The following is a 13945-nucleotide window of genomic DNA, read 5'->3' as shown; positions in this document are numbered from 1 at the left end:
TAACTGACAGCGCTAATTGACAGCCCGATTCTTGACTTCCACTTGATCTTCTCTTCCTGTCCTCGCCTCTGGGCAAGCTGCCGAAAATCTTCCAAGCCGTGATACTTCCATGCATGCGAATTGTCATGGTCCTCTCCCACCCATATCCTCTTTAGTGAGTGAGCCAAATCTGGATATGTGTGCCGTCGACTGTAAGATCGCTACCCCCTGTCATCGATCCCCAATAGCTAGCTGCCAAGTCGGGCTCCGAGCTCCGGTCGCGATAAAACCAACCCCTATTCTCCTGCCTCTGACCTTAGTCCAAGTGATCCCTCAAGCCTTGCCGTTGCGAGTTACCGTGAGCGAGATCTGTCGTTCATGAACCGCCGGATCATACCGGCCACCAGTATCCAACACCGTCGGTAATGCTAGGTATTGCTCCATGCTTTGCGGGCTGTCAAAATCCGGCCCCACGAACTCTTCTTTTCCAACACAAGAAAACCAGGTAGATGCTTTTCATCAAGACCTTCGTAGCAAAGTACGCCAGGAGGAAGATTGATCATCTGGAACTTCCGTATATAGCGAGACCGCTCTCCATGTGACTCTTTACCTCTTCCCAGGTCAGCAATCGTATCTCTTCCATAGCCTCCTCTCTTTCTCTTTCCTGTCGGTTCCTCTCCTGCAACAAGCGCAACAAGGCGTTCCGTTGCTCATACTCACTTCCTCCAAATTGGAGGACGCGTTCGCTGGGGCCGGCAACGGGGGTGTAGACTGGCAGAGGGGGAGCGCCGTTGTTGTGGAGGCGATGGTAGAGACTGGATGTGAGGTCGTAGTCCTCGCCCGTGGGATGTAGGCGGGGATTGCGGGGTGAGTAAGACGGTGGCGGTCGGAAGGGGTCGGCTTGGGGTGCGCTAGGTAGAGGTATGAGGTGGGCTGTGGGATGTAGGCTTGGGATGCGAGGTGAGTAAGGCGGTGGCGGTCGGAAGAGGTCGGCTTGGGGTGCGCGAGGTAGAGGTATGAGGTGGGCAATCTCGGGCGCGGGTTCCCTGCGCGGGCCTATCTCGGCCAGGCGCTCGTTGAGGCGCTCGTTGGAGATTGTGGGCTCACGAGGGTAAAGAGGTGGAGGGTGTACGGGTTCAGCTTCGGGCTCGGGGCCGGCGGCATGGGAGCGTCTGGCTGCGGAGGCGGCGGCTTCGGGTACTGTTACCTCAATCCAGCTATCGTGGGAGGTTAAGGTAAGCCTTCTGCGGCTGGAGGGGCGGGGAATAGGGCTGGGACTGCGCGGGTGTCTTCGGCTTTGACGGCTAGGCTGTTCCATGTCTTGAAAAAGGAGAGGTCGTCTACGGGTTTGCTGTGAATGGTGGTAGACAGGTGCAAGGAGACCTGCACGAAGGCGACGTCGGAACACCTCAATGTTCCTCCGGATCAGTCTGTCCTCATCACTTTCGTGGAGGTGTGTGGGAGGTGGAATGGTGAAGAGCCATCTAGAGGTACCCTGTCTTGTAGGTAGGCTGGGTTCGTCGCCTTGGAGGGGTATTGGAGGTTGACTGCCGTAAACTCCTCTCGAGGTACCCTGTCCTCTAGGTGGCGAGTCGGATTCTTCGTCTTCGTGGAATTCGACGTGGAGAGCTACTGGCGATCGACCGGCTTCGTGAATGGAATCTTCCGGCAACCGGATCTGGGCATCCTGGCAACGCAATGTTCGTCGAGGAAAAGGGACACCCGAGGGCGCGGTGCGGCGCGGGTGTGGCCGCTGTGGAATCATCGCTGGCGACACTGCTGGAGTCTCTGCTGCCGGTGTGGTATTTTGGGATATTCGGCTTTGATAAGGTCTTCGACCCGTTTTGTAGGTTGACAGCTGAGAGATGTCGAGGTCAGTAGACGTTTCGTTTTTAGGGTTGCGGAAGCTAATCGTGGTGTGTGGGTTGTGAAAAGGGCACGAAATCTCAAACCAGTGCTTTTTGTTACAATTCTTGTTACTCGTCGAATATTTTTTTGGTGGTCGTCCAGGTTCGAAGGTCTCAAGGTCTGTTGCCTTGTTTAAGGCAGTTGTGGGAGAGATAGCATGGGACGAAGACTGAAGAGCCGCATCCCAGGTTTTGGGTCACTTCACGCTGCAGTGAATGTCTTTTTGTTGTCTTCCGTCGTTCCATCGCTTCGTTTCTTCGGTTCAAGAGGGGAAGTATATGGTATTTGTAAGACGAGAAGCGGTTCCAACGATTCGGATTCACTGCATTTGGCAAAATTAGGATCGTGCATGCTGCACTTCGGCCCTGAGAGGGGATGCCTTTCTAATGCAACTCGTGGATGGATGTGGGTCCTTTCGTGCCTGCCACATCTCCAACTGAGATGGCGCGGTTCTCAATACAGACGGACCTGCCACCTCTGCGACTGCCCGTAGAGCAACTTGAAAACATCAAGAGGCAACAGCAATGGACGATTCAGCATTCTGGTCTATAGGAGAGTGGTTGTTTGAGACATACCCGTAAAAAACTTTTGATATCCATGAGTGTCCGTGCCGGTCCGAGTATTGCACTAACAGTTAGTGACAATGTCCACTGTAACACACCCGCTGTAGGCCGCCTGCAAATTCCCGCCCCACTGCACTGCATGTCCCTCAGGGGCAGCCCACAACTCCTTCCACGGATGGACATCCAGATCGGGCATCTGTCTTCTTGTCCCTCTTCGCGTTCCAATTCCAACATCTTGACTCCAGCTTCAACTCCGACAGGCCATATCGCCCAAGTCAATGGTCAGTACAGCTCGGTGGCTTCGCCTTCCAGGTCCTCGTCAATTTCTAACTGAGCTTCTGGTAGTCTCCTTTCGCTTTCTCCATTCCCGTAAAAAACCCGCTCCGAAGCGGGAGAGTGCTCCTAGTGCCCTGGCTAAGCTTCGATTTTCTGACGAAGCCGTCGAAGTCAACACGTCCAACAAGCGGATGGGACTGGGCGACCACCATGGCTGAGAAGAGCCTGCTTCCAACGGAGAAGTCCCGCACGCTATCTCGATCAACACAGCCGATGACGAGCAGGAGGAATATGCCACGAAAGAACCTGCCGATAGCCACCAGAAGAGAGCCGAGCAGGAAACCGGTGGCAGGACTGGACCCTATGGTCGATGACGATTAAGAACTGCTCCGCGCATGACCTCCACCACATCCTCTACCGATCCTCGCGAGTCGACCACACATAACAAGCGTTGCTGTGCACTGGGCCCAGTGTTGGCGGATGCGGCCGCGGGGGCGTGGGAGGAGAATGAGAGGGAGATGGATTTCAGCCAGAGAAGGGTCGCCCTGTAGGAAAGGGACGGCATTCTCCATCTACGGCATGAGGAGGTAGATTCAGCATCTTAGGTATATTTCAGGTATACCCCATCCTCCCTTCATATCCTTATCCAAAATTCCGTCCGCTGACTCTGGGGTACAAAACACAGGATGACCCTCGACCAACTGGAGCAGATCCTCGCAACAAGAACGGTTAATCTCTTCCCAGGCACCCGACATTCCCACTTCCACCCACCGCCCAAGAGCGCGGTATCTTTACTTCCTTTACGTTTCGGCAATCTTGAAGAAAGCATGAGCGCATGAAAACCGCAGGAAGCCCGGAGCAATCTTGAAGGACCAACTCGGAAAGAGGATGTGGGCAACCAAGGGCCGATACCTACACCGCGCTATGATAAATAAGTACGGACACAAAAGACTTGAGCATATCTTGCACCTCGGAGGGAGCGGAAAAGGAAATTACGCGCCAAAAAAAAGGCGGAGGCACCTCAGCATCAGCCAGGCCCTCCCCAGCTGAGACCTTTGCTACCTCGACCTCAGCACCAGCCAGGCCCTCCCCAGCTGAGACCTTTGCTACCTCGACCCCAACATCGTGAAGAAGAGTTTCATGAGGTACCAGAACGGGCACCGGAACCATTTCGGCCCATGGCACCTCCCATGGCACCTCCGCCCATCCCGATGAGAAAACCTGGGCGCATCCATACCTTTCCTCCATGCACCCATAGTCCCAGAGGGTTAGGGTCCCTGGCACCCCATGACAATCGATAACACCCGACATTCAAAAGTCCACTTTTAGCCGCGAAAATACCCCATTTCAATGATCGAAACATTGCACATTATTTCGTGAAATTTTTGACCAATCTTGCACCTCTTTTTAAACTTAGCGATTTCGAGGCATTTTGTACGTCACATCACCACGACCCAACACCACCCTACAATACAACGAGGGCCACGCTAACGACGAGAATGACCATAATCCCTGGGCGGTATAGAGAGAGGTCAGAAGAACCCCTTTATAATTAGCGACGACGAGGAGGAGTAGAACAACAAAAATAGATATCACCAACTGAATAAACAAGAGATGGATTTGCACTACACTGCACGGCTGGACTTAACTTGCACTCAACACCACGAAAGTATCACGACTCTAGCGGTCCTAATAAACTTGTCGATTTTAGCAGGGATGCTAGAAGACACGAGAAAACGCGATTTTACCATACAAAACGACGGTTTTTACATATCAGCTGGCATCGATGGATACATAGGTACATGGAGGAAAGGTATGGGTGCGCCCAGGTTTTCTCATCCCGATGGCTCAAAGCAGGCCACCACCTCGATGACGATTATGACCGCCCACCTCGTCCGGGTACCGATAACGACGAGGCCGATGCTGATGGAGCAATTGGCTTTCTAGCCCTGACAAAGGTTTCCGCTACCCAGAAGATGAAGTTAAAACAAGTAGAGGAGGAGGAAACCAGCCATGAAAATGATGAAGTGCGAGACAACGACGATTCTTATAATCACTAGGAATCCAAATTCGACAACCCACCAGCTCACAATAACAAAATACGCAACGACCCGAAAGATTGCCCTACCGGGGATTGTGTTCGAGTGCCGCTTGGGTAGAAGGTGTCCGACCTCACAAATGGTTTACTGTAACCCTTAAGTTTTGGTCGGCAACATTCTTTTACTCGCCATCTTTTTGCTTCATTCTTTCTCCCAATCCCTTTCGGCCCCGGCCCCAATCCCATCCTCTTCCGCCCTGGCCCCCACCCGTCTTTACCCCCCTTTCATATCTCCACCAACGGCAAGATCCTCCGCCTCGACGAGCCCAACCAGCCGCCCAAGGCCCTCGTCACCGCCCCCCTCCCCGACGACATCGACGTCGACCCCTCCGCCAACCGTGTGTACTGGACCAACATGGGCGCCGACGTCACCGCCAAGGACGGCAGCCTAATGTCCTCCACCCTCGATGGCTTCGACAAGAAGGTTCTTCTCGCCGATGGCATCCTCACTACGCCCAAGCAGCTCGTCCTCGTCAAGGACCAGCAGACGGGAACCGAGAAGCTCTACTTCTGCGACCGTGAAGGCTGCTCCGTGCACCGCTGCAATGTCGACAGCAGGCTACGGTGAAACGTGCTAGCGGCTTGGATAGTTACAACTAGGGCATGACGGGGCAAGGCAGCATATGCCTAGGGTATACGGGGGACTACCCGACAACCGGACAAGTCTATAGCGAAGGCCTCGAAACCAGCGCTGGAAATAAAGCAAATACAAATAAATATCGATCTGTATTTATTTGAGTGGGTCCAATATGGGTGCATATTTATTTGTATTCATTTTTATTTATTTGTATTTATTTATTTGCTAATATTTGATGTCTAAAATCGCGTTTTTGGTATTTATAGTCTCAAAAGTGCTTGGATTCTTACGATTTCTATCTTCTTAAAACGCTCAAAGCCTCCCAACAACTATAAATCCCTTCGTTATGACGGTTACAACGTCGTATACATTATTTATTTATATTAAATATAATTTAGTACCCTAAATACTAACTAAAACTTTAAATTCTTAATAATATTAATAATTTTAGTGGTAAAGCTCTACCTTTAACTATCGATAGTTAATTTAGCGCTATTAAAAGAGCGCTTATAATTATCCACTATACAGGGTATAGAATAGAAATTAAATACTATATATTGTTACGATGCACCAGCTTACGTAGTTCCGTATCGCGTAGTTGGGTACAAATGAATAAATAACTAAAGCTAAAGAAGGAAAGAGGGAGAGGTTGAGAGCTGTGCTCTGGTATGCACCCTTATATGGGATGAGCCCAGATTCTGCCAGCCTCGACCGCCTTCCTTATTTAATCTAACAGTATATGTGAATGCGACATATAGGTCGCGGTGCCAATTGAATGGGCACGCATGTTAATGCCGCCGATGCGACCAATCAGAGTGCGCGCATCAATGGCGCTGGTGGGTCTTGTGGGTCTTGTTAATGAGACGAATGGGATGTGACCCATGGCGCTGGATCCTAGTCGTCACATATATAATAACCGAAGGTATATACTTTCGTTGGCCTTCTATTACCTTAAAACGTTATTAACTACGTAAATATTATTATTAAAGTAGCAATTTAGCTTATCCTTCTTTTTTAATTTTAATAAAAAAGTATTATAGAAATTTACATCGATTAATTAATTATTATTAATTCGTACTACCTATTGATTATTAATATTAACTATTAAAAAATTGATTAACTAGTTAGTATAATTTCCGTTATAAATAAATTAGAATTCTTTAAGGGTATTATTCTACTTAATAGGGCCTATTCTTTTTATCAATCTATTCCCGTTAATAAATAGGGTATAAAATATATGTAATTTAATATATTGGGTATTATTTTATTAACCCTTTATGTTTTTTAAATTTAGCGAATACTCTATTAAATATTATACCGACAATCTTTATACTCTTATTAGTTATATTATTAGTATAATCGATAGGCGGGCTATTAGGAGATTATTATTAAGAAGAGGTAGGTTAAAAGGAGGGGAATTGAAAGGAGGCGAATTAAGAAGAGGGGAATTAAGAGGGGTAATTATAGGAAGTACGTATATAAATACTATATTAAATAAAATAAGTAATAAAAGTAAGGGCGATAATAATATTTAATTTTAAAACATTTAATCCTTCGAATAATTCGAAGGCAATGCTACTTCTAAATTGTACTCTTATTTTAACGAATTTCTTAATAAGGTAGTAGAAGGATAGGATAATTATTATAAAGAAAGACTTTGTTTTTTCGAATTTTTTCGTAAGGTCTTCGAATAGTTTTATTACTTTTATAATAGTTATTAAAATCCCCCAATTATCATTATTACGTTAATTGTTTTTAGGAAGCTATTTAAATAATTTTAAATGATTAACAGTATTAACGAATTTGCGTAACGTCTAAGTACGGCGGATTATATGGTAATTAGAGTTCTAATATATTATATTATTAAAAATATCGTTAATATTGAAAGAGAAAGTATTTCCCTTATTAATAAGACAAATTAAGGTTAAACGTCGTTATTAAAGTAATTATTACGGTTAAATTAAACAAATTCTTTAAATTTCGTACGACGTTAAAGGCTTCTTCGAATAAATTAAATAATTATCATGGGGCGAGGGCACCATTAGGTATAAAGTATAATCTTTATTATTATACGAGGGAAGCAAGAAAGGTGTGCGCAGCTAGGGCGGTAAATCTACCCCGTAACCGCTACCAAGGCTACCTAGTACCATAGCTCTATTATACTACAATACAATGCATTAGCTAATGACAGCTATAACACAACTAGCATAGGGCATATAATCTAACCCTATAATACTACCCTCCGTAAAAGAAGTCTCCGTCTATAAAATTATTAAATATATAGTTTTGCCCTTTGATTCCTTTAAAATAAGCCTTCCTGGTCATCCCGTAAATGTACCCAATCAAAATCCGATAAAATCCTTTAGCGTATATATTAGTTATTATAGACTTAATATATGTAATAATAATAATACTAGACTTATAACGCATTTACGAGCTTATATAATAATATATAAATACTATTTCTATAATCGGAGAAAAATTTCGGTCCGGAAGAAAGGTTCGATTTGCAATAGGGATCAGCCCTAAATAGAATCCGGAAGAAATCCCAGAGGAAAATCTAAACCTCGACCTTCGTAGTCGAATTCCGGCCTCAACGTCAATCGAACGAAATCATACGTAACTCCATAAGAAAGAACGGAACATAACGTTTCCGACCGTACAAACGGTTTCGTTATATAATGACTATATGGAATAAAAGTAAAAAAAGAAGTCCGAGAAGACTTTTGAGTTCGGATTCGAATTCCGGACTCTATAATTATCATATAAGAATAATTAGACTACCATTAGAATTATTAGGAAATAACAATTCCAAAGGTCCAAACGGTTTTATTACTAGATAACGCATTAATCCAAAAAGTCTATTTAAAGAGGGCTTCCTTCAAGAAAAGAGAAAAAAAAAGTATATTTTAAATACTCATTGATATTTCTACTAATCTACCACCTTTCCCTACATTCTATATACCATTTTATTCGTCGTTAAACACACTACATACACACATACTCCAATACCCGTTAACCCCTACTAAGCTACCCTTTTTCTTAACCTTTAAAGAGAAAGTAATTTTTACCTCTTTATTTATTTAGAAAAGGGTTTTCCTCTTATTTAAAAATTCGTCGATTATGATCCTCTAATAGGTTATAAGCCCGGCTTAATTACCCGTTGCCTACCCGACCCTAAACCTATTTATAAGGCCGATATAATTCCCGAAGGCTATTTTAATTTATTCGACGATAATAAGGAATTTGAAGACGATATCGATCCCGAGAAATTTAACCCTTTTCGAAGTATCTATTACCTTTTCGATATTGAAAAGCCCTTTTCTATAAAGACTTACTTTAACTAATTCGCCCTCTATTGATTTTCTTACGCTGGATTATATAAAGTTGAACGAGAAATCGATCCTACTATACCCCCTAATTTACCCTAGTTAAACCAACTCCCTTACAACTTCGACCTCGAAGCTTCGATCGTTCATTATTATAAGGCTTTAGGAAATTATAGGTGGAATTAGAGGGAAGACCTTAAAATTGGCTTTAGAAATTTTATTCAACGAGTTTTTGTTCCTCACTTTCAAAATTATTCTTTAAGAATAAACCGGATTTTGGTTTCGGAGCTTCTTTTATCTTTGATTGACAACGAAGGTATTTGGAGAATTAGCTAGAATACTTTGGACTTTGCTAAAAACGAAGGAAAACCCTTCTATAATTTCTAAAAAGAAATTCTTTTTCTATATTTAATTATATAGAAATGAAATAAAAACCCTTTGAAAAATATTCTTATTTTTCTTATACTTATTTATTTCTTTTAGAAATATTTAAGGATTTCTTCCATTGTGAAGAAATAAGAGTCCTCTTTATAAGAGGTATAAGACAAAGGTCTTATACATTCTTATATTAAATAAGGATTAAAAATCTAAAAGATTTTTATAGTTATTTTTCTTCTTAAAGAATATAATTATTTTTTACATACTTTTATTTATAAAAGAATAAATAAAAGGTTTCAGAAATTTGTTAAATAATCCTTATAAATATTAAGAATTACCTTCAGCATAATAGGTTGTTTTCAAAACCTTATAAAAATTATTATTATAATAAGTCTTTATAAAACTATTATATATATAAATATTTATATATATATATATATATATATATATTATACATTTTATAATATAGATAGCCAATTTAAGCTTCCTAAGCTTAAAGGTATTGAAAATTATACTATTTGGTCTTTAAGGGCCGAAGCCTATTTTACTATTTTAAAAGATTGGAATAGAATAGCTGAAAAAGAAGATTTGCAAGCTAAAGAAGCCTTTTCTAAATTAAAATTAATTTTAGAAGAAGGTTCTCTATTGCAAATTCAATACGAAGTTTCTGCTTTTTAGGCTTGGAAAACCTTAAAAGATTTATATAGCCTACAAGGCCTTATTTCTGAATACCTTATTATTAAGGAATTCTTTGAGGCTGCTCCTAGTAATTTTGATTTAATGGAAGCCTTCTTTAATAAAATCAAAGCCTTAATTAATGAATTAAAGGCTAGGAATATAGAACTACTTAATTAAGTGGTAATTTCCTGGATTTTATTTAATTTAGGGGAAGGTTAAAAAAGCTTAATTTCTTCTATAACCTAAGAATTTAGGAAAGATTTTAAGACCCATACTTTAAATACGCTAGCTTCTAATTTATTAGATGAATTTAAGCGTAAGGATTCCAATAAGAATATTCTATTATTTAATAAAAATAATAACAATAAGTATAAAAATTCTAATTTTTTTAATTATTCTAATAAGAATAAGAAGGATTCAAAGCCCTATAAGGGTAAAAAACTTTGCAAAGTTACTAAGAATATAGTTTATCGCTCTTATTGCAAAAGACTTGGCTATAAGTGTGTTGAATGCGCTTTTTTTATATTTTGAAAAAGCCCTACAGTATTAGAAAAGGCTAGAAAATCCAGTAAAGAAAGAAAGGGGAGAAGATATTAATATATTGATAGAAAAAACCCTTGAAGATTTATTGGATAAGGAAAAATCCTTAGAATTAATAGATTTTTCTAATTTAGAAATTTCTAATAATTCTAGGATTGAAGAAGTCTTTGAAGACGAGTTTGGAGACGATATTTTCGAAGATATTTCAATAGTAAATAAATGTATTTTTCCTACCCCAAATACTAATATTATTAATAATAATATTAAAAGAAATATTATTAATAATAATATTAAAAGAAATATTATTAGAAATAATATTAGAAATAATCCATATAAAGAACCAGAAGCTAATTATAGTAAAGTCTTAGGATTAGGAATAAAAAGTTATTTAATAGCCTTCTTAAAGTGTATTATAAGGCTACGTTTAATAGAAACGATAAAAATAACTATAAAAATAATTTTATAGTAGACTCTAGGTCAGCGGTTCATGTAATTTCAAATAAGAATTACTTTTATACTTTTAAAGAAATTAAAAAGGAAGTTTCTTGGGGAAAGGCTACGAAAAGGTCTATTTTAGGAATTGGAAATGTATTTATATATTTTAAAGATTCTAAAAAGAAAATGCTTTTAAAGAATTATTATTATATGTCAGAATCAGGTATTAATATTATAAGCAATTCTGCATTCGAAGGCGAATATTATAATATTATAAATAAATATAATATATATCTTCGAAATAATTCTGATATTATTAGTATTGGTGAACAAATTAACGGTTTATATTTTTTACCCGTTGAAATTATAAAACCGAAGAATCGACCGTTTAACGGCGATATAAATACTATTAGTATTAATAGTATAAATAAGAAGAAACTAAATCGTATTAAAAATAATATTAAAAATAATACTGTAAAAAATATTATTAATAATAATAACATTAATAATAATAAATCAATTGATTTAAATACCTTAAACTAGCGTTATGGTCACTGTGGTAATGATAATATTAAAAATATTATTAAAAATACGATTACTTCTTATACTTATAAAAAGGATATTAATAAAGAATGTCCTATTTGTTACCAAGCAAAAATAACTAATAAGAAAAAAAAGTATTAAAAGTAATACTATAAAATATAATAATTGTCATGGGTCTACTAGGTATATACAGTAGTAGGGGTGAAACAGAGCTTGAGATTGTTGACAAAGGGGAAGAAGAGGTCCTACAAGCCCGGCTGGGCTGGAAGGACACCTATATACTAGAAGCCTAGCTAATTAGGAGGTAGGTAAATAAGCGGGTCTGCAAGCCCTATTAAAGGTCTATAGCTCTAGCTTATAATTAGGCTCGACCTTTAGGCGCTAGGCCCTTATATTACCCCCAAATTTCCCCTCACATACAAAGACAATAATAAAAATTATCATATATAAAAAAATATCCCTAGAATTTAATAAGCGGCCTCTTATCTATATTATAAAGCTTCTATTAAATACTCCCACATTAAACACCCTAAACAATTAAAGTATAGTAATAAAATAATATAAATAATTAGACCTCTATAGTTAACGTAAAATCTATACGTATATTACATACTTATTATAAAAACTAAACCCCTAGAAATTATCAACCTTACTACCTATATTGTACGCGTATATAGCTAGACTATTATATATAGTTTAATTTTATTTATCCGTATAAGCTTTCGTCCTATCTATCCTACTTAGAACATTGCTAGTAATTATACTATCCGGTTAATAATCCGCAACTTCCTTAAGTAGGTAACGAAGCCTTAATAGAATAATTTAGTATAATTTCTACCGTTTATACTTATAGGGTAATAATTAAACGACCTCTCTTCGTAGTAACTATAATTATATATTATAACTTATTATAAGCCTATATTGGTTATTATAAAGGTTATTAATTAAATTTAAAGAATGTATAAGGCCGGGTTTAAATTAGCTAGCCTTCTTAACGAATAGTATACTATATATATTACTTAACCATTTCCTAATTATAGTATTTCCGGGCCGGTTCTTAACCTTTTTAAACGGTTTCTATTCGTAATTGTCATAAATTCCGTTATTATTAAAGTCCCTAATTAATTTAATAAATATATTATATAATTATATAATAATTTTACCCTTACTCTTATTTTTATTAACGGGGCATTCCCTTATTTAATATATTTAGGAGTTAAAATTTATATAGTAAGTCTCGTTCTTCCAATATTATTATTATTTAAAGGTAATTTTAGAACCGGAATTAAAGGCTTTAAATAGACTACTACGTTTTATAGCCCTAAATATCCTTATAGCGCCGATTTATATCAAATTCCCAGTATTTATAATATTCCCTAAATAATTACTACTATTTAGACGTCGGAAATATTTTTATAGAATTTCGAAGCCCTCTAGAACGTCCGTCCTTTCCTTCAATTTTATTCGCCACTCTTTATTTAAATTATATGTAAAAAAAGTTTACTTTGAATTATTTATTTAATCGCTCCAAATTCGGTCGAGGACTTCGTTAAAACGGAGGAAGAATATTTTAATTATTTCGTTTCGGGCCTATAGGGTTTTAAAAAGTTCTTAGGCTATATATTTATTAGAATTTATTTCGCCGTAGGCTTAACGGAATTTCTATAATAGTTTTACTAGTATATAGTTCGTTAACTATCAGGTAAAAGAAAGAAGGGGTTTTAAATAGGGGGTAAAAGGTTAGAATAGAGGTAATAAAAATAGGCTTCTAGATTACTAATAATTAAATTATTAATATAGAGTTTTACTTCGGCGGTATAGAATTAGGTATTAAAATTTAAATCTTCCCTAAAAAATTTAATTAGATAAGGAAGGATTAGTTTGAGCTAGTAAAGAGAGGCTATAGCGAGGGAAATAATTATAAATTAGGAAGCTTTAAATTTAACTATTTAATCGATTAAGAATTAAATAGCTATAGTAAATTATTATTGCCTTTCGCCAGTAGTCTAAGCTTAGGGGATAAAAGTTATAGTAGAATAAAGAGAACGAAAAAACTGAGTATAGTCAAGAAATTATGCAAACGGTTGTGGCTCTCTTATATAAACAAATAGAAAGGTTTAGAAGGTATTGAAGAAGAGGGTGAATAATATATTACGGGTCTACTAGGTATATACAATAATAGGGGTAGAATAAAGCTTAAAATTATTAATAAAGGGGAAGAAGAGGTCCTACAAGCTCGGGTAGGCTGGAAGGACATCTATATACTGGAAGCCTAGCCAATTAGGGGGCAGGCAAGTAAGCGGGTCTGCAGGCCCTATCAAAGGTCTATAGCTCTGGCTTACAGCCAGGCTCGACCTCTGGGCACCAGCCCCTTACAATAATAATTATTTAGATAAGATTAGCAGTGACCTTTGTAGTCCATTTGCTATAAAAACTTATAATAATTATAGATATTTTATTACCTTTATTGATAAGGCTACTCGTTATTTAGAAATATCCTTATTAAAAGATAAGGAAGAAATACACGAAGTTATTAATACCTTTATAAATAAGGAAGAAAATATTCATATTTTTATAACCGGAGAAAATTTCCGGTCCGGAAGAAAGGTCCGATTTGCAATAAGGATCAACCCTAAATAGA

The 13945-nt window shown here is 38.6% G+C and overlaps 2 protein-coding genes across 2 annotated transcripts; one reads left to right on the top strand and one right to left on the bottom strand.

Annotated features, from left to right (window-relative positions):
- Window positions 1-538: 538 nt before the first annotated feature.
- Window positions 539-1795, bottom strand: B0H65DRAFT_436965 (uncharacterized protein; the record flags this gene model as incomplete). Its single annotated transcript, XM_062825274.1, has 3 exons — window positions 539-890; window positions 1112-1119; window positions 1181-1795. Coding segments are annotated over 3 exons (975 nt in total), but the record flags the coding sequence as incomplete, so codon positions are not given.
- A 1101-nt stretch (window positions 1796-2896) lies between these two features.
- On the top strand, window positions 2897-5392 carry B0H65DRAFT_592942 (uncharacterized protein; the record flags this gene model as incomplete). The annotated part of the gene is made up of 2 exons (XM_062831138.1): window positions 2897-3092; window positions 5072-5392. The coding sequence occupies exons 1-2, from the start codon at window positions 2937-2939 to the stop codon at window positions 5390-5392; spliced, it is 477 nt and encodes a 158-aa protein (XP_062676860.1). The 5' UTR covers window positions 2897-2936.
- Window positions 5393-13945: the final 8553 nt, after the last annotated feature.

Source organism: Neurospora tetraspora (genome assembly GCF_033439725.1).
Source record: "Neurospora tetraspora strain CBS 560.94 chromosome Unknown B0H65scaffold_10, whole genome shotgun sequence".
Lineage (NCBI taxonomy): Eukaryota > Fungi > Ascomycota > Sordariomycetes > Sordariales > Sordariaceae > Neurospora > Neurospora tetraspora.
Note: the sequence above shows the minus strand (reverse complement) of the source record. Positions and strands in the feature narration are given on the sequence as shown.